This window comes from Ammospiza caudacuta, chromosome 5 (assembly GCF_027887145.1).
Source record: "Ammospiza caudacuta isolate bAmmCau1 chromosome 5, bAmmCau1.pri, whole genome shotgun sequence".
In the NCBI taxonomy this organism is placed as follows: Eukaryota; Metazoa; Chordata; class Aves; order Passeriformes; family Passerellidae; genus Ammospiza; species Ammospiza caudacuta.
In genome coordinates this window covers 31,865,391-31,893,105 of record NC_080597.1, presented here as the reverse complement: position 1 = coordinate 31,893,105, position 27,715 = coordinate 31,865,391, and the positions used below count along the sequence as shown (strand labels likewise).

The following is a 27,715-nucleotide window of genomic DNA, read 5'->3' as shown; positions in this document are numbered from 1 at the left end:
TTGCCATTGTGGTGACCTTGCTGCTTTGCCTGTCACACACCCCAATGGTCAGCCAGGATTAGGGGTCTGGAGTGAGAAACCAGGAGGAATTCCTTCTTTTTTCTCAGTTTGGGGATGGCCAGATGCAAGCCTGAGCAGGAGGAGGAGGAGGAGGAGGAGGAGGAGGAGGAGGAGGAGAAGGAGCTGCTGCAGGGAAGATCACTGGTCAGTCCTTGAGTTGGCAGTGAGAGCAGTTGCTGTTCAACCCAGCTAGAGAGAAACTCACCCAGAGAAGCCCTGCCAGGGGCATGTGGGTAGTGCAGAGATCTGGAGGTACCCATGTTCTAAATGCTTGCTATGAGAGGACTGTTCTGCAAGGACAAATGTGTTGGCTGTGCTGAGCCAACGCTTCCTACATCACATGAATTATTCAAAGAGGAGAAGAAACTCTAACCAGTGCTGCAACAAAAGACACTGCAGCAAAGGCAAACTCTCAGCTCCTAAGTATGCTCCCTCTCTTCCCTCCTGGTTCATACTAGGAATAAAGGATTTCAGTGAAAGCTGCTTGCCTGTCTCACATAACCCTAAGAAAATGTATTTTCCAAAATCACCTTCCTCAAAGTGGAGCTGGGACAATCCAGACTTTTGGTGTTTGTATTATGGAGAATTCTAAAACCCAGAGATTGGGGGTCCATGCAAGGAGCCAGGAGAGGAATAAAGTGGTGGATGAATGGATAGTCCTTTCACCGCTTTGGCCCAGATTTACATCCCACACAAACCTGCTCACTCAGTTCAAACACCCAAATGAGTTTTTAAGAGAAAAAGACATCAGATCTAGTTTGTTTCTCTGGAGGAATTTCTGGGTTTCTTTTTTTCTCCTCTCTGTAGAGTCCTTCAAGGCTCAGGGCCCACACTTTCCCCTAACTTCTCTAGAGCTAGATCAAGCTCTACAGAAACTGGGGTGAAAGTGTGGCCCCTGAGCCTGGAAGGATAAGGACAGTGTAGGGCAGGAGGGAGGGTTCAGAGTCACCCACTGGCTCAGGGACACCAGGTGGCCTGCGAACAGGAGCTGGGGTTGCTGGGTGGGCAGCTGCCTGCCCTCCACATGGCAGCTCTCAGCTGGGGACTTCCAGGGGCAATCAATTCTTATTGTGCTGCTGGCCTGATGAGGCACTGACAGGTACTTCACTTTCCTTGTAGGAGTGAGGTAATGTGCCAAACACAAAGCTCTCAGTTTTTCTAGCAATCTACCGAGTTTCTGCCTTCCCCATCACCTGAAGGGGGAGGGACTGATGGGAGAGGGAATATATTAAATGGTTTGTGTCTTTGGGCTTTTTTTTCATTTGTTTGGGCTTGTATTTTTTTTTTTTGGTGTTTTTTTTTTGTTGTTGTTGTTGTTGTTTTTTGGGGGGTTTTTTGTTCTATTTTTTGTGTGGGGGTTTTTTGGGTTTTTTTGTTTTGTTTTGATTTTTTTTTTGTTTAACTTGTCCATAACCCAATCCAATATCTGAGGCCATGCCAAAAGCAGAAATTCTTCACTTGACCCCAGCCAATGTGCAGGCATGATGAGTGGAGTGCCCAGCTGCATTTCCACAAGAGTTTTCATTAAGTACTTTCTGCCATGCTAGGAAGAGTGTTGTCATGCAGTCACACTGAGTTGGACTGGTTCACCTCTTTGAGCCACTTTGTGCTTCAAAATGCAATGGATTCAATTTATGGCTGGTCTCCCGTTGCTTATTCAAACAGCATCGCACCAATGCCCCTCCATGCCTGTCTGCCCAAGGGCCCAGCAACATCAATAATAAATGACCAGGCATGGGAAGGCAGCTTTGGGTTCAAACCAGCAAGTGTGTTGGGGCAGGGGGCCTCCCCTGAGTGGGGGGTACGCAGTGAATGGGAGCTGTAGCTCGCAATAATTCCCTCCCTGCAGAAAGGTCTCGTAAATATTTAATAAACTTCTGGCCCTTGCCATAGATGAGGTCTTATTAGCGAACTGGAGTGGCTTGAGGACAGGTATTGTGTCTGTTACTATAGCACCACCTTGCACAGGATCTCGGTGTGAAAGAGGCAGGGGAGGGAGGGAGGGAGGGAGGGAGGGAGGGAGGGATGCACAGAGGATGAGCCCCAGCGAGGCGGGCTGAGGCTTGCCTGTGGAGCAGGCAGCACTCCTGCCCAGGGAGGCTGGCCTGAGCAGCACCTGCAGCTCCCAGCGTCAGCCCGGAGCCGCTGCCCTGCACGCGTACCGACAGCAGGCACCAGAGCTGCTCCCAGGGCCACGCCGAGCCCCTGAGTGCTTCTGGGGGGGCTTTGCTCCACAGCTTTTCCCTTCTGGCTTTGCAAGATCTGACTTTATTTTTTTTTATTATTATTTTTTTACCCACTCCTTTCTTAAGCAACTGGTTGTTGTTGCAGAGGTCACCCAGGGGGACTGGTGGAGGCTCCTGGCTCTGGCATTGGGAAATATGACAGCAGAAGTGAATGCTTGTTAACATAAGGGATTTACTGAAGAAGAAAGACAAAATGCCTTTCAAAGGGCTCGGTTCACTGAAAGAAAGATTTTTTAACCCAGGAAAGGAAGAGGTGAAGAACACCATTAGCGACTCGCTGGGGAATCTGAGAAGGTAAAACCCAACAGAAAATTCCCAGACAGGTCCATCGATTCCATTTATTAAGAGAAATGCAGTATAGAAAAAATATGTAAAAACATAAAACAGATTATAGAGTTGCAAAATTAATATCTGAGTACAGAGAGTGAGACAGCTTGCTGTAAGACAGAAGATGTAAAAGGAGCAGTTACAACAGCATATGACTGTAGATCATAGACTATTTATATCAAAAAAGGTGAAAATAAATTATGAAATAATGTTTTAATATTAAAAAGAGCTTGAAGACCTGTTTAATTAAAAAAACCTTTAAATAATTAGATGTGATTAATTCTGTGGTTTAACTTGCACAAGAAAAAGCAATCATTTAATGAGAATTAACACTCCCAATGATGGCACTCTTGAAATTAGACTTAATGTTCTTAAATTGCAGGTTTGGAGTTTTTTAAAACTTGTTCCAAATCAGAGAAATAAGAGAAATAAGAGAAAATATATTGAATAGAGATGTGTATGTGTGACTTTACTGACACTAGCAAATTAGAGAGAGAATAAGGAGAAGCAGCTGTGTGCTATCAAAAGCAGAAAAAAAGTTTAAGATTTTCATCTTAACCTGATAGTTTTATGAACCAAGAAATGGAGGATTCCTATTTTTAGAGAAATGAAAATCTGATGTAAGAAATTCCCAGTTTCATACAGGGGAAGATATTTCTCATTTAAAAAGAAGCTTATTTATGTTTGTAATGGCTAGTGACAACACTTATTTGTGTAATCAATAGATGAGAGCCAGAGGGGTTAGTGGCATTTCTCCCATGCTTGATGTTGTGTTTTAAATCTTTGTGTGGATCAGGCCAACACTTTAATTGAAGGTGTTTCTAGTGACTGAATTATATTTGCTTTCATATCCACCCCTTTGCCTTCTATTGGGAATGCTATTTTGAGTCAAGAAATAGTAATTCTAACCAAGCATTTGATCACAAGAAAATGTGTAAGAATTTACACATAACATACTGCAGTTATTCTATTTCTGTATCACGTGAACAGAGTATCTGTGTTCTACACAGTTTCTACTTAACTTTTTTTAATTTACAGTGTTACAGATGAAACCTGTTTTGCTTTACTTTTTTTACTTTTATAATACTCTACAGTAATTCCAAGAAATCTGTTTATTTTTCAGAACATTGATTAAAGTAATTTATTCAGTGATAAATTCTCTCTGCTGTGGGCTCTGCCGGTCAATTTGACCAAATACCTGTAAGGTTTGTATCTAGTGAATATGTGGTGTAGCAGCACACTGGGCTCACCTTAGATTATCCAGATTGCTCTCCTCTTGTAGCCATGTATTAAAGCTGTCATGCTACTTCCTACACAGTTGATAGCACAGGTAGCCAACTTCAGCAACACTGCTCCTGAATCAAATTAACCCAAATATCACTTGAGGTGCAAGAAAGTTTGCTGAACGTAATTATTTTCTATTTTAAACTTAGGTATCTCAGAGCCTTTCTTAGATATACCAATCAGCAGAGGAAATAATCCAAACTATAAAATCTTTTTATTATCTCTGCAGTCAGATCTAAGTAAGAATTGCTGCAACTTGAGCAGTCCTGTAGGAAATACGCAGTCATCTTTGAAAGTTTCCATAAATTAATGAAACATGCATGTTTTTAATATGAACTTCATTCTCTACATCTTAGTCTACAAATGACAACACACACTTGTGTTTTTATATGGTGGCACATATATCTATATACCAGCTGCAACCTTGACTTTGCTCTTCATCCAATACAATTGTCTTTAATGTGGTGAAAATCAGCAAAAAATTTGGTTTCTCTTCTAGCATTCATCATAGTTTGATGAATTATTATAAAGCACATCCTTGATTAGATCTCCAAGTGTGCCTTCACTGACTGATGTGTTGATGTCAAAACTGACAAAGTGTGTAGAAAAACATGTTTTAACTTTGGTAAATATGACTGGCCTGTGCCTTCCTGCCACATTTCCTCTGTCTTGCAAACGAGAGAGAAGCAGATGCCTGGCAAGAGCAGCTGCTCCATGGCAATTATCCGCAGTCCAGCTCAAGTGCTAAAGCACAAGCAGCATAAAGCAGCTTACTGCCTCCTCACAGGTGTGCTTATTTGTGGGTGCTGCAAAGTAAGAATCCACTCACAGGAGGTGACTTTAGGGTGTCTGGATCCTGGAAGGGAGGCAGGGAAGACTGAACTGGAAGACCCAAGAGCCATCCTTTCTTTAGGCTATTGGCAGCTGTTTAATTTGTGAGATCTTAGAAAATGTTTTAGAAAATCTTGTAAATGCTTTGTATAATTTTTTAATACAAAAGTGTTTTTTTCTTGATTATTTTATGCAGTGGGGCAGAAAAAAAACCAGAGAATTCAAGGCTTGGGTGAATGAATATCAGAATTGTGGCTCTGTCATCACTATGTTTCTCAGAAAAGAAAGATTTCCTGCAGATCTTATTGACAGACCGAAACACTTTGGTCCTTCTGTGAACTTACTGTAGTCAAGGAAGAAGCCAAAGACTGAAGTAAGATATTAGGCTCTCCCTACTCTAAGGATTTCAGGAATCCTGGACCAGCTAATGGCAACGGTGGGCTTCTTGGTGAAGTGGGAAGTGTTTAAGTGGGTTTAAAAATTATCACTTTTAATGTGAAAAGACATATGGGCCATGGCAAATGGCTGCTGTATGAAGTGTAGCCTTGATAGGTGTCATTCTGGCTGCTCTAGATGTCCCTTGGTGAATTAGCCTAAACTGCTGAAAACTGCATCTTGAAGCTGGGTGATAGACACTTGCAGACAGGGCTCCTCTGACTGTGGTGGATCATGGAGTTATTCCTCTCAGATTTTCCCTTTGTGCAAAAGCTGGGGGGGCTTGGTGCCTCCCAGACTGTGCAGTGCTGTGAGCACTGTGTGGGGTGAGCAGGCCCAGCTGATGCACGAGTTGTGCCTTTGTAGCACTGTGAGTGCCAGGGCACAGAGCACTTGTGCAGCGCTGCACCGCAGCGCCCAGGGGCCCAACATCCCTGCAGTGCTCCTTCACTGCACCAAGGACACACTGCCCTGCAGCCCAGGAGGGCAGCACCTGGGCCATGCAGTCCCTCATGTCTGAGCCTTGCTGTGGGTTTCATGGAAATACCATGCAGAAACAAGCAAGAGAGGTCCCATGCCCTGAGTAACTCGAGAGAGTTCGGTGTTTGTGCCGGGATTTGGTACCAATGCATCAAATACAGGATTTCTTATGGAAAGTTATCACCTGGACAAATCCCCAAAGAATTAATAAGATCTTACGAGATTATATCTGCTTTTGGATTAATGATTTTTTTTTTGTTATTACTGTATTTCTGGTTATTGATAATTATAATTACTGGTTTCTGAAGTTATGCAGGGATCATTGTAGTTAATGGATTTGTAGGTGTGAGCTTTGAACATTGAGTATGATTGTGCTGCAGCTGTGAAAGGCTGCCACATCTGGTGAAATCCATTCTAGAATGTGTTTTAACACAACAGACATTAACATTTGTCTGTTACTGTACAATCAATGAGTTTTTAATAAATGAAATTAAATTCTAGTACACCTAGAAAGAACTAATTCCTCTGCTAAAACCCCCTTAAATACAGAGTGTGCTCTAGGGATTTTATTTATTACTGATAGGGATTTTTAATATTTCTTTCATGCATTCACAATTCTGTATATGCCAGAGTAGGCATTCAATAAAAAAGAGAAATGTTGCATAAAGTTATTATGACATTTGGGCACAGAATATGGATGCAGATTCAAATAACTTAGCCCTTCTTACTTGCCAAATGTTGTACATTTGCTGAAAAAGGAAAAAACAGATCTAAGAAGTGAACATGTCCAGTGCAGGAAATTGCACTGTCCAGTGCATGTCCACCTGCATCTCCTGAATGAGGCTGATAATTAGAGGAGAGCACTGGCCCTGAACCAGTTTCCTTCTAAGTCATTGGTAAACAACTAGTAAAAATTTTCACTGACACTATGAAAATGTATGGATCAGTTGGAAGATAAATTTCTCATCATTTCATGGAGTTGCCATATTTTCATTAAGTACCTGTTCAATAAAATAATACCAAAAAAGCAGTGCTGACACTGGCTGTGTGAATGCCTGCACTTTTTAAATACCTATGTGTTTGGACTGCTACTGAAAAATAGTTTTCTCCAAGACAAGCCTGGTATGGAGGCATTGAAATTAATCTCTGGGAGCAGGAAATAAACTGCGTGGGTTTGGGGTGATGGATCAGTCCTCAACTTGCTTCTTTACATTAGTCAAATACAATAGCAGAATAATGAACTTCTCTGCAGAGACCATATTGGTCCATAGTTCTAGTCCTAGGTCACCACTTTTAGCACTGAATTTGGTGCAGAAGGATGTTTTCATGCCTATCTGAATTGACAGCCAGCTGAAAATGTCCAGATGTTTTGGCTTTGCATGAAGTGTCTAATTTTTGCCAGCTGCCCAAAATAAGGCACCCCCTAAAGTCTAATGTCTCTCTTATAAATAGAGCCTAATTTTTGGAGAATAGTTAACTGATTTAATTCCATCAATATCTTATATTCTGTTAGAGAAAGACAAATTATTTCTTTTGGCTTAGCACTTTGGAGATTATAACAGTTCAAAAATAATTATTCAATTTTTTTTCACTTCCTGAGGTCTTTATTTTTCATATCTCATTCCTTGTATCTTTACCTCTATTAACACATAGGGCTTGGAATACTGGTGTCTTCTTTTTCAAGTGCCTGACTGAATTAGTCTCTGTAGTCCCATGTCACTAACAAATGCTGTTTCCCTGCAGGTGAATCATAAGATCTCCATCACCCCCAATAACACCACAGTAAGATCACACTCTCTATGTTACTTTGCTTGAATGCGAAGGCTTTGCTCCAGTCTGACAATGAGCTAAAGATCTAACTTTGCAGTGAGCACTGGTTTGAGAAAGGAATTAGATAAAATAATCCCAGGAGTTCCCTTTTGGCCCAAAACGCTGTGATTCTAGTGTTTCTTAAAAACATGAGCTGATGGACTGTAGCTTATTTTCTTTTTGCTAAGACTATGGCTGAAATAATGGGTTTATATTGTGATGTAAAAAGGAATAATATGGTAAATGATGCTCCAGTTAGCTCTAGAACCTAAAAATGATATTTTGAAGTGAAACCTTATATTGGAAAGATAGATTTAAGTGCACAAGAAGCCATACTTAATGTGTTTATCTGCAAACTGTCCAGTGCAGAGTACTATCTGTTAGATTATGGGTAGTGCATTAGACTTAAAGCAATTGGGAAAAGCAGTGATTTAACCAACACTGTCCCAAAAAACCCAGCCCAGTCAGATGTAGCCCATCCATGTATGCTCTGTCAGAGTTGTTTATGTTGATTTTCATACTGAAAACTGATGTTCAAATACATATCAAATATATACATTAGATTTCAAATACACTCAACCAGATATGTGGAAGAAGGAAATATGTTTTTCCTTATCAGACAATAGTAAATGAAATAATCTCATCATTTTACATGGCAAGCTGGGCTTCCTTTAGGTTAAATATTTACACAGTACTTCATGGCAGGCGCAAAGAGAGCTGGATCCTGAGTTCAGTGCTTCAGGGTGATGCCAAAACTGAAAGGCCTGATCAAGGCCTCTCTTAGTAAAGGCATAACCTTAAGCTTATGGTTAGTGTTCAGTGGGTTAGTCACAGCTAGCCATGTCCTTCAGTGTTTCAGCATGTCAGAAAAACCATAATCTGCATTTTAAAATATACCTGTAAAGGCAGTGTTAGAAAAGGAATTATTTAGCTCTGGTCTGGTGGGTGTGTCTAGTGCTTTCTTACCTCACCTTTCCTATGACAGACTTTGCCTGGTCCTGCAGCATGATGTTAATAGCCCTAATCAGATCTCAAGACCAAATTAAATTTTAATTGCACTATCATGCAATTCCAGATTGCATGAAAGTGCCATTTTGTTCAATATGAATATCTCAGGTAGATTGCCTGTGGGAAAAGGAAAGGCTGGATATGCAAAGCCTGAGGAGTGGCACTCCTGTGTTAGTTGGTAGCTGATGGGCAAATAAAGTCTGGGCCTGTCACTTTTGTGTCTTTAAAAGGGGATCTGACGCCAGAGAGGTTTCTCCTCTACTGTACAGCTCTGATTTTTGTCTCACAGGAGAAAACAAATTCCAGGAAGTTTGGGGCTGAGTGAAACCATGCTTTGTGTTGTATTTGCCTTCATCCTTGAAATATACTGGCAGCTCTGCTTAGTAAATCTAGTCAGAAATTATGGTTAATTTAATAATATGTAAATTTTCCAAAGAATCAATGGAATTTATCACAACAGACCTCCAGTTAGATCTCATAGTTGTGCTCATGAATAGCCTGTGAACATTGTTGCAGCTGGCTGTCTGGCTGGGTGGTTCAGATGTGCAACCTTCAGAAGTCATTCAGGCAAAAGTGTGGTCTCTGCTAACCTTTCACAGCCTGTCCATCATTAGCTCACCTCACAACTACCCAAAGACAAGCACCTCCCAACAGGAGCTAGCAGGTGACCGGAGCACGGAGCTGTCCATCCGCGTTTCAGCAAATTTTACTGAGACGACAGGGCACCTTCATTTTTCCTTCCCTCGTGTGTTTAGGAAGCTCGATGGCACCAATGTGGAGGAGGAGCCCCTGGAGCTGACGGCGGAGGGGCGGCCCGTGGCGGCGAGCGGGCGCCGGGCCACGCCATGCGAGTGCCACTGCTGCGGCCTGCCCAAGCGCTACATCATCGCCATCATGAGCGGCCTGGGCTTCTGCATCTCCTTCGGCATCAGGTGCAACCTCGGCGTGGCCATCGTGGAGATGGTCAACAACAACACTGTCTATGTCGATGGAAAGCCAGAGCTGAGGGTGAGAAAATGGTTTCCTTTCACTGCTCTGAGCTGATCCTGCTGCGAAATCACCCAAATGCCACATAGCAAGAGAGAATGAGGGAGACACATCAGTCTTGATGCACGTAGATGCACAGGCACTTAATTCCTATTTAGGTGATGAAGTCACATGAAAAACCTTCAAGATCTGAGGATTTGCAGTGTCACAGAGAGGGTTTAAGTACCTGAAATGAGAACTGAATTTGCATGTCTCCCAGGTCGTTGATCTGTCAGCTGTAGACAGATTTTGCTGTGGTGGCAGAAGCTTTTGCTCTTTACTGTCTCTCAGGGAAATGTGCTGTGATGCTACTGTAGAAGGAATTAGCAATTATTTTATGTAGGGCTGCAGCCACTACATTCATATCAGTGGATAATTTTCAAGACCTTAAAGCAGTCACCGGCAATAAGACATCAGGTTTTTGACAGTGTAGATTGTTGTTAGGAGCTATTAAGAGCTAGGTGCCAAGCTGTTTTCAAATTTGCAGTGGATGGCATGTGGTCCATAGCAGATCCTACACAGCTTTATCTCAATGCACTCCAGCAGGTGCATCCAATCCATATGACATCACAGCATTCCCCATCCTCCCTCAGTATTCGGCTGTGATGTCAAGTGCCCCTTTGTGGATTTTATGAACTTAAATCTCTACATTTGCTCTACTTGTTGACTTATTTTTGGATATCTATTGAATGTTTTTGGTCTAACAAATTCATAGGAATCTTGACTCTAGAATGAAATGCTGTGCAAATATTCATCATCTTTTCTCCTACACTTTAACTTTTGGTAAAGAAGAGTGCAGAAAATGTCTATCATAAATTTCCAATGTTAAAATATGCCTATCTCCAGGACTCATGATCATAGGAGCCATGCTTAGACTTCCTGCTGAATTTGTATTTATTCAGTCTATTCCCTGATCTCCATGGTCCTTCTGGGACTTCCAGGTTCTATACTTAAGCAAGAGAAAGTATGTGCCTGCATAGGTTGGGAAGCTCAGAAGAGGTAGTTTCAGAAAATGGGAGTACATTTCTTCCACAAATCTAAACTCATAGTGTTTGGGTATGAGCATCTCCTGAATCAGGAGGAGCCTTCTTCCATATCTCATGGTGTTTTTGCCTTCAGAAATTAACACTACCTAGAAACTCAACTGGAAATTGCCAGTAGAAAGTTAGGTGTTTAAACAGAAGTGCCTCAGCACAGGAAAGTGAGACACATCAAAATGAGTACTGATGGGGAAGGAAACCCTTTAGCCTTCAGTAAACATGTCTGGCTAATTAATGCCATCTGGCTGTAGGTCAAATAGTGAGCTGTTTTTCAGTTTGCTTCTTTGTGAGCAAAAAATCAATGTAGTGGGAAAAACTTTTTTCTTTAACATGCAGAAAGTAATATCGAAAAAAGAGATGTCAATGCTTATCACTACAGCAGCCAGTTCTGTGTGGTATTTTAGTGAAAACTGGCTACTATGGCATCACTTCTAACAAAAGATAAACTAGTCACTGGCTAGTGTTACCTGGTTTTATTTTCAGATTGCTTTGTCTTCAGATGTTCTTCCCACCTCCAACTCTTTTCTGCCCCATGCCATTTGATGCTGACAGTGGAGAATCAGAGTTGGGCCCTGACAGGGAGAGCCATGAACAAATCTGACCAGGAAATAAATCAACTCAAAGGCTTTAAGCAGCCTTGATAAGCTTGGGAAAATGGATACGTCCATTGAAAGTTATCAGGTCCTTCTTATAACTCTGAGCAGTCTTGAAAGCAAAGGCTTCAAGTTTAAGTAGCCTATGGGGAAGCAGTGGCAAGTGGCAAAGTTGAAGGTCCAGCATTAGGTGCTTTATGGCTGAAACCTTTCTCATTCCTAAGAGCCAAAGCAGTAATTTCACAGGGGAATTGAACATCCTTTTGCCTTAACTGGAGGTTTTCAAGCCCAGCAATCCTGAGCAGCCAGTGTAGAGAGGCTTAATTTGGTGCACAGGGTGACTTCTGTGAGACTTGTAAAACAACAGTTACCTCACAATGAGAATGCTTTATCTTGCAGCATGTGTCCCATTTCCTTTACAGACAGCCCAATTCAACTGGGATCCAGAGACTGTAGGACTCATTCATGGCTCTTTTTTCTGGGGTTACATTGTGACACAAATTCCAGGAGGGTTCATCTCAAACAAATTGGCTGCTAACAGGTAAGAAAACAACAAGCAAAGGAATTACGCTTTAGAGCCTGTCAACTGTTTTACACTGTGTAAATGGGAATTACTAAAATAGCAAATTAGCTTTTCAGAAATGCACATCTGAAGCTGAAAATTCAGTATTTATCAAGAATTATTAATAATAATAATTAATCATTAATAATAATTGATTAAAAATATTTCTGAGGACAAGACTTCCATTATGGGTCTATTGCTGATTTTTTCAATTTAACTTGTTTATCTCAAATATTTACACATTTCTTCTCTAAACAATAATGCATTCTGAAGAGTTCAAGGAAAATCACCTTATACTTCCAACAATAGTTGAAGCATTTGTCTTTAAGAAGTTGCCTTAGTGCTCTTTACCTCAACTTAATACCAAACAATAGTTTTCCAGCAGTGTTTAGTCTTCCTCCTTTAACTGTCCACAGTCTCTGTGGACTGAAGCTGGGAATAAAGGAATTCCAGAACTATTTATGATCGGAATTCTCAAGTCTATCCTCATGCACACAAATATCCTTGCCAAGGCTGGATACAGTACTGACTACAATTAAAATTGCATAGGACTTCTAATAGAGCCTCCCAATTTCTGCTTGGTGAAGTCTGAGAATCTGTACAGATTTTTTTTTTATGATCAATGTGTTTGTCAGCCTTTTTTTTTTTTTTTAATTCAACTGCTTTTGAAAATGTGAATAAGAAAAACTAGTTAATTTTGTCAATGTTAACTTTGATTTTAGACTTTACATCAAAAGGTCTTCAGAACTTTGAGTATTATCACAAGAGAGAGGGTTGTTGTCCGAACATAGCTGGTTGTGAATGAGCTCATGAGATGTGCATATTAAGGGTACTTGGGATCTACAGATTAAAATAAAAAAAGATGGCTGGTACTAACTTTGTTCTCTGCAAACAAGATGTCTTATGTACAAATAGTCTCAGAACTGGAAAGGGTCTTTAAAACCAGTTTTATGTTGTACTTTGCCCCAAATCTTTGCATTCTCCAAAGAGCTATGGGGGTTACAAGACTGGGATGTTCTTCCCATCCATATGCCCTTGTGGAAATTTCTCCAGAACAGAATCATCCCACAAAATTGCCCAGATGGTTCAGTCCTACTCTGCTCTGTCCATAACCAAAAGTTACTCAGAGTTTGGTTTGCACTGCTTCTTCAGCACTGTTCTCATCCTCAATTATTTATTTCTCTACCACATAACAGTGCCTAGGCACAATAATTTTCCATCTGCCAAGTAAGCCAAACAAATTAGCTAAGATTAATAACTTCTCCAGCCTTTCTAGTCTTGCCACCAGCTTTTGCAGCAGAAGGGCTCCAAAACACAGATGTGGACACTGTTGGCTAAATAATTAAGCATATTATTAGTTTAGCTTTTGTTTCCTTAATTTGCTTGCAAGTAGTAAAAAATAACCATGTTTACATCATAACTTGATGTGTTCTGTCAGCAGAGTGTTTCCTTAAATACAGGCTGTTCACAAGCACAGAAAACTCGGCATTTATCCCTGTGAGAGTTTCCAACTCAATCTAAAGCTATGCTATAACATCACATTATGGATTTGCCCATCATAACTGGGTTTAGGAGTAGAATTTGCTGAGGAACAAAAATAGCTCAAGAGATGAGCTCAAAGAGAATTTCTATTTGCTGTAATAGGATTCACTAAGTCCATGTTTTTCCTGTATTCCTCATTTACCCAACCAATTTCAGCTCAGGTAGGTTCACCATTGGTGCCAAGTTTCAGTTTCAGTTTCAGGGGTTATTTGCTGAGATACAGAGCAGGAAAATAGGGGTTCTGTGGCCAATGAACCTACCAGCCCTAGAAAGAGGAAAAACTTTCTTTTGTCCCAGATGCACTCTGGAAATGAGATTCTATGCTAATAATGACCTCATAGATTTAGGCAAAGACTCCTTTGCCACTTGTTTAAACTGTGCAACCTTGAACATACCTATGGACAACCCACTCCAGGCACTTCTCTAATGCACATAATTATCTGTAATAGTGAGGGATTCAAATGGATCTCACAGTGGCTGAAAATATTGAGTGCTTTCTGGGTTTGCACCAAACCCCTCTAACACTATGTAATTTACTCAATACATTCACCCAAATTGATGTGGTCTGCATTCCACCAAAAAGTTCATCAATCATTTACTGACACCATCCATTTAACTTGGTGCTTATCCTCAAACACACACCTAAATGTGATGTCAGAATTGCTTGGTGGATGCATGAAACACTAGGCACCTCTTGATATCAGTTTTCAGGAAGAGCACCCTGCTGGGCAGAGGAGTCTGTAGCTGCTTTGATCCAAAAGTGGCAGCTGCCCAGGAATTGTGGTAGTGAGGACAGAAGAATATGTGAATGAATTGAAAAAACCTGGAATATTTCTTGTCAAAGTGGAGACGAACTTCTTTGGGATAAATGGCAGTGAATTGATGAAAAGATGCTGCCTCTGTGGAAACAGTACTCAACCCTTTAAATAGTAGCAGAAGAGTGACTGGTTCTAATTCATTATAAATGATGCATTTACAACCTAGGGATATTAACAGTTGGCATTAAAAGAAGTAGCAGAGATTTGAAACTCAGTCTTTAGAGATAGCTGTTTGGATAATTAAACATGTTCTCTTTGTTACAGTTTCTTCTTTCACATGGTTATTAATTCACATGGTTTGCTGTAGTTCCCTGAGTCAACAGTGTTATGATAACAGACCTGATATTCCTATTAGTGGTAAGAAAGCAAAAGGCAGAAGTCTTTTCTTCAGGGATCACAACAGAGAAATAATATACTTATTTTTCAGTTAAATGTTTACTTGACTTTTAAAGCAGTCTCCTAAATGTCAAGATATGACTGTGGGCTTTGTATTCCAATTCATATTTTCAGACTGTTTTCTATATAAATCAATTCATTTGTCACTTAGAGAAGTGACAAAGGAACTGATTTATGTAGAAGCCTGCTCAGCTTCTTTGCTTTGGTGCTCATCTCTTTAGTGCTTTCTTGTCACTCAGATAATGAGCTCTCTAGGCGTGGATTTTGCTTTTGTCAATAGGTGTAGAGAATTTAGATAAAACAGTGTTGTTCTTTGACTGTAAATTTTTCATGCTATAACACAACCATTAACCCTACTGTGAATAAGATCAGACACAAAAATGAAGTCACATATATTTCCTGCGTACAAGTTTTCAGAGACTGAAATGCAAACAATTAAAAAAAAAGAATTGTAACAAAATATTTTAAAATAAGTTTATAAATATTTATAAAGTGGAACATGAAAACACTTCTGAAGAATAGATAATAATTGTATTCCCTTTTATGCTACTTTTCTCCATAGGGTATTTGGTGCAGCTATCTTTCTAACATCTACACTGAACATGATCATCCCTTCTGCAGCAAGAGTGCATTATGGATGTGTGATGTTTGTAAGAATTCTTCAAGGTTTGGTGGAGGTAGGACCACACACCATTTTGGTCCTTTCAAACTGAGTTTGATTTTGAGATTTGGTTCTAGAAGTTGTAAGATCTCTTTTGATCAGGGTTTCTCATCAATATACAGTTTTACTTGCTGCTCATTTTGAGGTTGTAATTTTTAAATTATACTGATTATATTTCTAAGTTTACTTAAAGTAAAGAAAAATGTATATTTCTGGTGCTGCAATTTGAGTTGTTTTAGTTTTCTTGTGCCATCAACTGCATATACTAACCAGTGTTTTTGTCTCAGAACATGTTACTATTCAGGTAATGGGTAATTCAGATTAGTGTGACAACTTCATACTCAAGCAATCGAGTTCTTCCAGACTTACCTTACCCTTCCTGTATCATTCCATGGTGACAAACAGCTAGGCAGTAGGGATAGCATCAGCAACTGCTTCAGGTGGAACGCAGTGAAAGCAAATCATGTGATGTGTGAAATTCTGCCAGGGCGTCACGTACCCAGCCTGCCACGGGATGTGGAGTAAGTGGGCCCCGCCGCTGGAGAGGAGCAGGCTGGCTACCACTTCATTCTGTGGTGAGTCCATGGGCCGGTATGGTTCATGTAAGCATGTGTCCTTATTAGATTTATTTTATTAATTTCATTATTTGAAGGAGTTGCACAGACACTCTGCCCTTTGCTACAATCACCTTGTACCCTAAACTTAGGAACTTGTGAGTCCTTTCTTGTTTAATATGCCATCATTTTATCATTTAAAGCCAACACCAAAATGGCTCTCATAATAAACTGAGTCTAGAGGTTCACATGAGAGAAATTATATTGTATTTTTTTATTTGCATCATCCTTAGGGATTCCATTTATTATACATACTCAATGGATACTTCTAAACAAGCACACATTTAAAAATTATCTGAAATTATCTTCATTACTTTAGGGTGGTTGCTCAATATACTGCAGCGGAGGTGATGTAACTTCTTGCCAGCAGCTGCCCTGCTTCATTTTGTTTTGAGTTATGATCAGACATGTGCTTTGCTCTCTTCTCTGTGTCCCTTTCCAATGCTGACAGCTGAAGATGAATGTCTGTAGGAGAAAATGTTCAGTAAAGATGTAAAAGTCACAGGAAAAAAAATTCTGTCCATCAGCAGTAGAGTTGTGTGGCTGGGGAAAATACAGCACTAAACAAAGATAGAAAATAAAAGGAAGAGTGAAACAAGTAGATAAAAACCCATGTTTGAATATTATGGGAATTTTATTTTTACTACAGATGGCTTCAGGTTTTAATTATTTAGGTGTTTTCACTTCCTGCAGAAGAAAAGATCCAAATAAAAGCCTCTCCACTCAATGTTCCGTCTGTGAAATTTCTAGCATGGAATCTCTATAGAAAGATCCATCCTTCAGCTTGACATCCATTTTAGTACTACAGGTCACTGATCCTTGCACTTGAAAGGTGCATAGGAGCAATGGAAAAATTAGGAAAATTCAGGTTAAGCAGGTTCCTGGTTTTTCTATCTACATTTTGGCCTAGGGCTTTTCTGTAGGAAAGCTGTAGGAAAAATTAATTACATGAAGATGAGGGAGAAGGATCACTGTGAACCATTGCAAAGAAGTATTTGCTAATAAGTGGAGCATTAACAAATGTTTATTAACAAAACATGTACTATTCTCAAAGCCACAAGTATCTCATTTCCTAGAATAATTCAGAACAACACTCTTCACATATAAAGCCATTGGCACTGTCTTGCACTGAAACCTATTATCTAGATTACACTTAAATACTCATCTCTTTCCACAAGACACTTAGAAATATATTTCACCAGTATTATGTATTTCCCAATCAGAAACCTTGGCACAGACCACATTTTTATCCTCTTTTATCCCCCTGTCAACATTTGCCTATTTATTCCAGCTGTTTGTTTATGTTGTTGATATGAATTAAGCATGGTTCCACATACTCAGGGTTGGTTTGAACACCCTCCCTGCTACCAGTGCTTGTATGGTCATGGGTCTAGGGCCATGACAAGAGCCTCCCAACATATCTGCAGCCATCAGGATTCCTCCATGAAACTTCTGAAACTCAGTCCATTATCTCCTCCAAATCTCACCTCACACACCACAGTGCCAGGTGGGATTTCTGACTCAAGAGCACACATATAGCTTATGTCTCTGCAGTTTTCTGTCATCAGTCTTGGATTTTCAAATCCTATTTCCCTACAGGGCACAACTCTCCAAAATGAGACTGGTGATGCATGAGGGGTCACAGTTCTTCCTGTTATCCCAGTCAAAATTTTGCAGTTTCCATCCCATCCTCCAAGTTCATAAAGTCAGTCAAACATATCCTTCCAGTTCTGCTCTCATGAGCACCTGTCTGGATCATGTGCTCTGAGAGCTGGGCACACCTACCACAGCTGACATGTTTTACTGATCTGTTTTGTCTTCAGGGTCTTACGCAGGCGCAGTGGTGGCCATGCCCCTGGCAGGAGTGCTGGTACAGTACATAGGATGGTCATCAGTCTTTTATATTTATGGTGAGTTGCCTAACATGAAGGACATCTGCCACTAGATCAGTACTGCCAGTCGTTTGCTAAAACCTGTCTAACAAGGACGGATCAAAGTTATTTTGATGTAAAGAGGTTGCAAATGGGTGCTCCAATTTATTCCCTGCTTATTGCAGATTCTGAGAGCTTTCATTTTGTAATCGTCTGTTACAAAAGGTTGCAAAATTTTTATGATCAGGCTGCAGCCCATGGTCACCCAGTGACAGGATTGGGTGCAGTTGCAACACAAACACTTGCTCCTCCACAGCACAAACACTTGTGTGAGACCTGTCCCAGAGTGGACACTAACAGCAAAAATTGCAGCAAATGCTGCTGACAGGGAGCCAAACGGACCTGAAAACTTCTGCCCTGAGAAATCTTCCCCATGCTGCCCACCTTTAATAAAGCAGTGCCACCTTTACAAAATGGTCCCAAGGGTATGACCTTGTGGCTGATCTGGGATGCCTCATTCTTCCCCTCACAGTGTATGGCAGAGGTGGCTGCAACCAGCCTTGCACATCGGCAGCCCAGTTAAAGTGGGTTTTCTCTGTCTTCCCCAGAAATACAGGGCACAGCAAAAGATTTGCCATTGCCACCTTACAGTGAAGTCCCTTCATGCAGATTCCCACCACTTTATGGCCCATCTGATTTTTTTTTCCCTAGGTCCTACAGAGAGGTTTTTGCCTGCCTTTTCTTTGCCCCATGCATAGAAATAATAAAAGTGCCAAAATGCTCAAATGCTTTGCAAGCAGGCATACAATATACACAAAGTTAGTTGCCATATGTTGTTACTTCCTGGGCATAATTTCTTTGCAGGTTTTGTTAACTGGCATTTGAAATAAACTTCAAGGCTTGCAGATACTGAAGTGTAGTTTTATTGGCTTTGAAAACCAAGTTGCTTTTCCTGCCTCTTCAGGAATGTTTGGGATTGTTTGGTATGTGTTTTGGCTACTTCACGCCTATGAGAGCCCTGCTGTGCATCCAACAATAACCAGTGAAGAAAGGATATATATAGAAACAAGTATAGGAGAAGGAGCCAGCCTAGCTAATGCAAGTGTAAGTAAAAAAAGGCTTTCTTTGTCATTTATGAGTAGATCAGCATATGACTGGATGGATACTGTTACCTGAACTAGGGGCTTTTCCTTTCAAGAAAATTACAGAATCAGACTCTTGCAGCTAGACTGGATAAGTACAGGAAAACTCATAATGCTATTTAAGGTCTTTGCTTATGGATGTTCTCTGATCTAGGGAGGGAAGGGAGGGGTTGGGAGGGGGAACCACACATTCTGATCTCCTGCTCTTGAGTAATTGTCATGTTTGTTCTAAAAAATAATCATGGATTTTGCTAAATAAGAACTTGACTGCAGATATTAAATTATCCAGCTGCCTTTTGAACTCCTGTTAAGGATGATTGCAAATCTAATAGCTTAAGGACTGGGTTTCTGCCCTGCTCACTCTCACAGCTCAGATCCTTTAAGACTTCTCATCCTCTCTCTGAGAAGATCCTGGAAACTTTGAGTTAAAACCTATTTCCCCATCAAATTTCCTTCTGTTCCTTTAGGCAACTTTTTTTGCCAGTTGTGAAAAACAAAGGTGTTTCTTGTTCATTCCTAGCTTTCAGTTTTGAACATTCTAGAACAAAGTAACCCCAGGTTTTTCCTCTACATGTTTTGGGTAGCAGCCTTGTTGCGAGTGTAAAGTACCAGACTGTCTTTTTGGGCATGCATCTGAAATTTGGCTGATCAAGTCTTGGCTGGAGACACACACACACACTTGTTCCAGGTCATGGATTTTCCTTGCAGTACAGTGCAGTTTTTCTGCAGAGAAAACTGGTACCAACTTCATGGGTGCACACACAACTGCAGGCATACCATGGCCTGTAGAACACAATTAACATTTTTTTCAAAGAAAGGGAGAGTGTCAATGTGTATTGCCATAGCTACAGATCTCAGTTTCTGATTGGAATTCTATTAACAATGAATAGGTCTCTGCAATATGTTTCCTGCTGTATGGAGTACTGGAGCATAATACTAATTGAAAATGCCAAAAAAGCAAGTTATAGGTCTTTTTTTTCTGAATTGAACTAATTAGGTTGAAGCAGGTAGCTGCTTGTTGCTGTGCTACTGCACGTGTCTTAGCTTGGATAACCCTTTTCCCCCACTCTTTTCAACAGAATGTCTCAAAGTGCATCAGCCAAAAAGTGGGGATGGCACAAGGTTTTCTCTAGTTTTCTTTGATTCTTTTACTGCTCCTGTTGTCCTACTAGCAGGATTCCAGAAGACCTCAGGTAATTTCAGTAAGCAGGGCAATAGCAGTGCAGTGTCCACCTTTAACTTCCTAACTTCTAAGAAGGATTCTCTACCTAGTTTTTCCCAGCAATTCAAGTGATATATTTCACTTGCATTTTAAGTGATCTGTGATGTAAGTTGTATGCAATGTATCTAATAGACTTGATAATAAAAGATATTGGTTCTTTATTTTGCCTCTATCTACCCAAATTTTTGGGGATTTTTTCCCTTAGAAATTTAGTACTCCGTGGAAGAGATTTTTCACTTCAATGCCAGTTTATGCAATCATTGTGGCAAACTTCTGCAGAAGCTGGACCTTCTACTTGCTCCTTATAAGTCAGCCTGCTTACTTTGAAGAAGTGTTTGGATTTGCAATAAGCAAGGTAAATGTATGAGAATAAGCATACCATGCAGGCATACCATGGCCTGTAGAACACAATTAGGAGATGCAGCAGGAGAGGTTCAGGTTCAGCATCAGGAAGGATTTCTTCACTGTCAGGGTGGTTAAATATTGGAATGGTCTGCCCAGAGAGGAGGTGAACATCATATCTGGAGATGTTAGAGAAATAACTGGGCATGGCACTTAGTGCTATGGTTTGGTTATTTGAGGAGAACCAGATAGACCTGGGACACGCTTCTGCTGACCTGACAGAAATAAAAGTATGTGAGCATGAAATGATTAGCAAAAGGAAAGAATGGAGAAGTTGATTTTGGGAAATAGTTGATTTAAAGCCCCCACATATCGTGAAAAACCAGTAAATGGAAATGTACATTTTGTTTAGTGTTGACCGTTCAGCATTTAACCGGCTAATTTTTATGCTCTTCTTGATTTTTGTGACTTTTCATTAGCTATGAAGATCAAATTCTTTATAGGTTTATATTCCGTGCCACCACCATTTCATTAAAATCAGAATTGTTACACTTCCTCTTTAGAGCATGAATGAGGAATACAGAATAATTGTTTTAGAAAAGTTTTAAAAACTCTTTCATTTAGCATACATACTTGCTATGTGGTAATTATTTTCAAGCAAGTCTAAGGCTGATAAAGAACATAATTATTTTTCTGTTCTGGGAGCACCGTGTGCCCAGCTTCTGCAAGAGAAGCAATGGTTGTGCCATGGTAGCAATGACAGTCTAAATGGCCAAGTACAGCATGGAGATGAAGAGGGATATTAAGAAAAAGTACATCTGTTTATTCTGAGCTGCTTTTCATTAATGCTAGAGTTGCATCTCTGTGAACCTCACTAATTTAAAACCAGTGTAAAACCAACTGTCAGTGTAATGAGGTTGCACATTGCTGAAAGTAAACGCAAACTTCTGACTAAATTACTGCTTCAAAGAAAATCTTCTAGAAGATGACATGCTGATCACTAAAACTGTCTCAGGGATTGCACTGACTCCGATCCTATTTGACATCTTCATTAATGACCTGGATTATGCAGCAGAGCGTACCCTCTGCAGGTTTGGAGATGACACAAAATTAGGGGCAGTGGCTGCTACACTGCAGGGTAGTGCTGCTGTACAGAGGGGCCCTGGCAGGCTGGTGCAGCAGGCTGACAGGAACCTCATGGAGCCAATGAGGGAAAGTGTAAAGCCCTGCACCTGGGGAGGAACAAGTCCATGCACCAGTATGAAAAGCAGCTTAGCAGAAAAGGACCTGGGAGTCCTGCTGAACACCAGGCTGGACATGAGCCAGTAGTGTTTCCTTGCAGTAAAGACTAATGGTATCCTGGGCTGCATCATACAAAGGCCACCAGGTAAAAGGACATGATCTTTCCCCTCTACACAGCACTGGTGAGGGCACACCTGAAGTACTGTATCAAGTTCTGGGCTCCACAGTACAAGAGAAACAAGGACATACTGGAGAGAGTCCAATGAAGGAATGGAAATATTTCTCCTATGAGAAAAGGCTGAGAGAGCTGGGACTGTTTAGCCAGGAGAAGAGAAGGCTCAGCAGGGTTCTCATCCATATGTATAAATATCTGAGAGTGTAAAGATAATGAAAATAGGCTCTTTTCAGTAGTGCTCTGGGCACGAACTGAAACATGGGAGGTTCCTTCTGAACATGAGGAAACACTTTTTTGCTGCAAGGAGGACTGTGTACTGGAACAGGCTCCTCAGAGTCCTCAGATCCTTTGATCTTCATTGCTAATGAAAAGCCACAAAAATCAAGAAGAGGATAAAAATTACCTGGTTACCTGGTTGTGGAATCTCCATCCTTGGAGATACTCAGGAGCTGTCTGGACAACATTTCTGGGCAACATTCTCTATGCAATCCAGCTTGAGCAGAAGGAGGGTCCTTCCAACCTCAGCAATTCTGGGATTCTGGGAAAATGAAAAAAAGGTGAACATCAGTTTGTAGGCTGTAATCCCACAAGAATAAAAGGGAATCAATGTTTTTACATTTACGATTATTTAATTATTTGTAAAATTATTTCATTTTATTTGTAAAATTATTTCATTATGTCAGGTTTTATGCTGTATGGTCTTCAGTCCCTATGCAATGTGCAGGTGTTTCCTTCCTTTACACTGAGGCAGGAAGCAGGGATTGATTTGTTGTTCAGGAAGGAGATCCTTGAGAACAGAAATAACAAAAATATAAAAACGCAGTTGAAAACCAAGATAAAGCACTCCAGTATCAGGACAAATGACAGGGCTTTGTGATGTCTACAATAGGATTTAATATAAACAGTCTTCTGTGCAACTCTTTAGAGTAACCATGAGTACTTGGGATATTGCATGGCATTTCAAAGGTGAGATTCTCACTTGTGCTCTGGTTTCCCCTCCTGGGCCACAAGGAGATCTTTCTTCCCTCACCCAGTTTTAAGCACCTGCTGTAATCAGATAAAATGATCCAGGGGAAAAGAAATGAAGCATCATTATGGTTCCTGTTCTCTTGCCTCTAAATCTTGAAGGAGAAAGGACAGTTAAGCACGCATTTGTCTAATTTCAGGTTGGCCTTTTGTCTGCAGTTCCTCACATGGTCATGACAATCATTGTGCCCATTGGAGGGCAGCTAGCTGACTTCTTACGGAGCAGGAAGATCTTAACCACTACCACTGTAAGGAAGGTCATGAACTGTGGAGGTACTATTGGATTCTGAAAATATGGCATTTCAATGGTGTGCAGTCAGTCCAAGTATCATAGTTTTGCCCATGTTTAACTGTAATAAGAGACAATTTACTCAAGATTGCATTTATAGCTGGTTAATCTGAAGCTTTAAGTGGAGAGCTGATGCCTCATGACATAAATCCTTAGTCATATGAGCATGCTTTAAAAAAGGGAGGAGACAAGAAGTCTGGTTAATAATTGAATAGGCAATAGCATAGTATGATCAAATAGGCCTCATCCTGCAAACTCATACAAAGTTAACCCTGTATCATGGTGCTGGAGGGACCCTTTCCCAATGGATATATTCTTGAAGTAACTGGCCATGTTCCCATTTGCTACTCCCAGCAGAGCCCACTGACAAGTTTAGACTGGAAGGTTTAGGGTGGGGGTAAAAAGTGAAAGATGAACAGGAAAATTTTAACCCAGCATGAAGTAATTTGTTTCCAATTCCATAACTGAACTGAAAAATCAGTGACATGTAGGGTTGATATTGAATTAGAGAAAAGATTTCAAGCCAGACAGCCTATGGAGTAGTTAGTTGCCCTCTGCCAATTGCTGGCTTGCATTATTTATAGATGGCACAGACTCCTAGAAATAGAGATGCCTGCAGCCAGTGATATCACACAACTTGGCTATGCATCTTCAGAAAGGATGGTTAAATTAATTGTATTTTCAGAGCATATTAATAGTGTCATTAAAACAACAAAACAGAAGGGTTGAAATGTTACATATTAGAAAATATTAATTTCCAATAATGGCAGAGACTGAAAGTTCCCTGTGATGCTCAGGGATGTCCTGTTGTGTTGGTAACACAGTTGTATGTAAAATACTCTTTTGGTCCATTTACCAAGAAATTCTTGTATCACTACAACCATGAGAAGTTAAAGGCAAGTGTTTTTCTTCTTTCACTCAAATGTTTATGGGTTTGTGAATTTTTCTGCTCTTTGCACAGACTTGCTTTCTCAATTTTCTTCCTGTATTGCTCAGTGAATACAGTGAATTAACTTCACCAACGGTTTGGGTCATGTATACAGCAGTGAATGAGGAGAAAAAAAGAATATATTCTCAAACAATAAATATACAAATACTTATGCAAATGCACAAATCTCCCAGTTGTGTTCAAGAATAGCTAAAAGATGCAAAATAATTTTCTCTCATTTTAAGCTGCTACTCTGGAGAGTGCTTATTAGTATTTTCATTGCAACTAGAAATTTAAATGCAATTCATTCTCATGTGTTTCATTGGAAGGTTTTGGGATGGAAGCAACCTTGCTTTTGGTGGTTGGTTATTCTCACACAAAAGGCGTGGCTATTTCCTTTCTGGTGTTAGCAGTAGGCTTCAGTGGCTTTGCAATTTCAGGTAAGAATTAATCTTATTCTTGCTTTTACTATTCATGATAAAACTGATGTTATTATCCTCACTGTTCTTACTGTCATAATTTCTATTATTTTGTTTGCTCTTAATGTGGCAACTTATGGGGTGTTTGTTATTTCTTCACTAATTTACTTTGGTATCTATGAAACATGTTGCACACAATACCTGAAGCTTTGAAAAGAACCTGCTCTTTATTGATCCCTGTTTACATCAGCTTTATGCTGTTATTTTCTAATATACTTTTACACTATCAGTCACCTTTTCATCCTATTTATCTGTATGCCTAAAAGGAAAGAGACAGAGAGAGAGGGAGAGAGAGAATTACTCTGCAGGGAATAGTTGCACAAAGGCTATCAGTTACAATTCTGTCCCAAACCCTAGCACCCAATTTCTGCTTCCTATCTCAGCCCTCCCTCCGTTGCATCCTACATCCAGCCCTTCTCCAGAAGTTGTTTCTAACACTTTCATGAGTCTCACCCACGTTTTGTAGTGTCAAGCTGTTTTGTGGCACCATCAGTACCAGCATCACTGAAAAAACTCCTCTTGCTGTGAAGATTAAAGATTTTCTTAAGATTGAAGATCTTCCAAGAAGACTGCCAAGAACATGAATCTATTGAACAAAATTGACCAGCAAAGTAACTGCTGGTGTTCAGTTATTTCAGGATTCTGCAGATGGGAAGGGGTTTTTCTGCTCAGTTACGAGGTGCTTGCATAACTGGTCATTTCTATCAATCAACTTTTATTGCAGGACTTTCCCAGTAGTCTATTTCTTACCTTATTTATTACCATGCACTTGAAATTTATCGTCACTTCTCGTGATCAACCATAGTTAATATGACTAATTTTCATTACCTAAGGAATGATAAATATCTCAGCTGACATTTAGTATTTGGTTTTATTTCTTAATAAAATATGTGCTCAGAAGACAAACTGCAGTAAGGATAATTGTTTTTCCTACTGGTTTATATTCTATTTTTCTATCATGTTGTTAAACTGCTGTTAAACCACTCATGTGGTTAAAACACTGAAAGAAATGAATTAAAAACCCTACTACATAAATAAAAAGATAGAAGACATTTCACTAATTTGAGGCGTTGATTCCTTAATTAAAAATATTTGCCAAGTTCACTGTTCAGGTATGAGAAAATGGAAAGTACAGACACTTTAAACAGGGCCAAACAAAACTTTATTTTCTGTACAACATAATCTTTGGAGGTGCACTAGGGAGGTGGCTAACGTTTTTAGCCTTCTTCAGCCAGAATGGCTGCAGAAAGCCCTGTTGGCCTGGTAGGGCAATGCTGTTCAGCTGGCTGTTTCTCTCATTTTTTGTAGGCTTCAATGTGAATCACTTGGACATAGCCCCGCGTTATGCCAGCATTCTGATGGGGATCTCCAATGGTGTGGGGACACTGTCAGGAATGGTGTGCCCACTCATTGTTGGTGCTATGACAAAACATAAGGTAACAGTCTCCATGTTTTCTAGGAAAAGGGTTAGTTAATGCAACAAATTTAAGACATTTTTTAAAGATTCCTGGGGATACCATTCCATCATTGGTTTCTGCAGCTTCTTTATGTTTGTCTTAAATATGCACTTTTTAATTACCACTTTGGCCTAATTCTCAGTTATTATAACTAATTATCTGTCTAGGCAGATATTTTTTAATACCACCTGAGCCTGAGTCTCTGCAGCATCTCCATACAACTGTGCAATGCTTATAGGGCTTGGAAAACTCCTCTACAATGCATCCATACCCCTATGGTAGAGAAGCAAACATTGATCTACAATAATATTTGTGTAGTTGTTAGAGAAATCCTTGCATTTCCAACTCCACAAATATCTCACATGCAAAAGAGAAACTTTACTATTAAAAAAACAACAAAGAAACCCAAGTTCAATATATGCTGTAGTTATATATAGTACAAAAAAATCTTTGCAATGGTTCTCATACGTTGTTCTATCTTCAGCATCAGGAATCAAACAGTGCTCACAGTCACTCCTCAATATGAGCTAATTCATGGCATAATTTGGAGAGTGATATTTCTTATTACTGGGAACTTAATGAGACCTGCACCATTCTTTCAGACCCGTGAGGAATGGCAGAACGTCTTTCTGATTGCAGCCCTGGTGCATTACAGTGGAGTGATATTCTACGCTATCTTTGCCTCTGGGGAGAAGCAGGAATGGGCTGACCCCGAAAACCTCAGTGAAGAGAAATGTGGCATAATTGATCAGGATGAATTGGCAGAAGAAACAGAGATGAACAATGAAACTTTTGTAAGCCCAAAGAAAATGTATGGTGCTACCAATCAAAATAGTGAAGTACAGAGAAGGGAATGGAGGCAGCAAAAGCAAGTAACTCAAGACATGGAGGAACAGACTTCTTACCATTGTGAAAATGGAAATTTTCAAGATTTGTCTTAACACTTGAAACTGTAAGATTTGTATAGCAGCTACTCCCATGACTCCTGCCTAGCTGCCCCAAATCATCAGGTATTCACATTTATTGTCTTATTCAATTATGTAACATCTGGCCACACGGCTAGATTTGAGGGGTGATAGTTCCCTCCCAGTGGTGTGTAAAATGCTAACAATAGGACTGGGATAAGTGATCCTAAATCCTCTCCTAGCCATTATATGACCTTGGGAGAGCTTCCGCGCCAGTTAGATGACCAGCCCTGGCAGGGCTCCTGCTTGATGCAACTGTAGAACTTATTGTAGGAGCAAGGAGTTCCCTCATCATCTCATCTGAGCAGAGAAAGGACAAGCGATACTATTGTTGTCATCTCATTGTATTTCATATTTCTAGAGTTCCATACTATTGTTATTATATTCTTAAAGTCCACACCTTCTAGCTGTTTTTCTACCATGTAGCTCTTCTCTGTAGCACAGTTCCTCATGATTTCTACAGGGGCCCCTCCTGGGCTCTCAACCCACCCCCTTTTATCCCAGTTATCTTTGCAAGCCACAGCTGCTGCCCAACTAAGGACTTCACAGCTGTGGCTCATTCAGAGCAACTACGACCCACTTATCCAATACATAGATTTTGTAGGGACTCTCACTACATGATACCAGATGGTGGATCCACGGTGATCTGTGTAATCCCTGGGTCTCCAGTGGTGTCACAGTCTGTAATGAGCAGTCCTGCTTTGCCTTTTTAGGTTTCCTGTAGGGTGGCATTTGAACCGCTTAATCCATGTCAAACCACAAACTCATGCTAAAAGATCAGAGCAGAGGGAAAAGTAAATTTATGACAGTAGGCTGTAATTAATTACTAATAGTCACTCAACAAG

At 40.3% G+C, this 27,715-nt stretch overlaps 1 protein-coding gene across 1 annotated transcript; it reads left to right on the top strand.

Annotated features, from left to right (window-relative positions):
* Nucleotides 1-2,457: 2,457 nt before the first annotated feature.
* Nucleotides 2,458-26,846, top strand: SLC17A8 (solute carrier family 17 member 8). Its single transcript, XM_058805490.1, has 12 exons — nt 2,458-2,600; nt 9,236-9,488; nt 11,562-11,680; nt 15,020-15,134; nt 15,606-15,693; nt 17,556-17,642; nt 18,568-18,707; nt 20,173-20,322; nt 22,893-23,025; nt 24,299-24,409; nt 25,757-25,884; nt 26,508-26,846. Exons 1-12 carry the CDS (start codon nt 2,458-2,460, stop codon nt 26,844-26,846), a joined length of 1,806 nt encoding a protein of 601 aa, XP_058661473.1.
* The last annotated feature ends 869 nt before the right edge of the window (nt 26,847-27,715 follow it).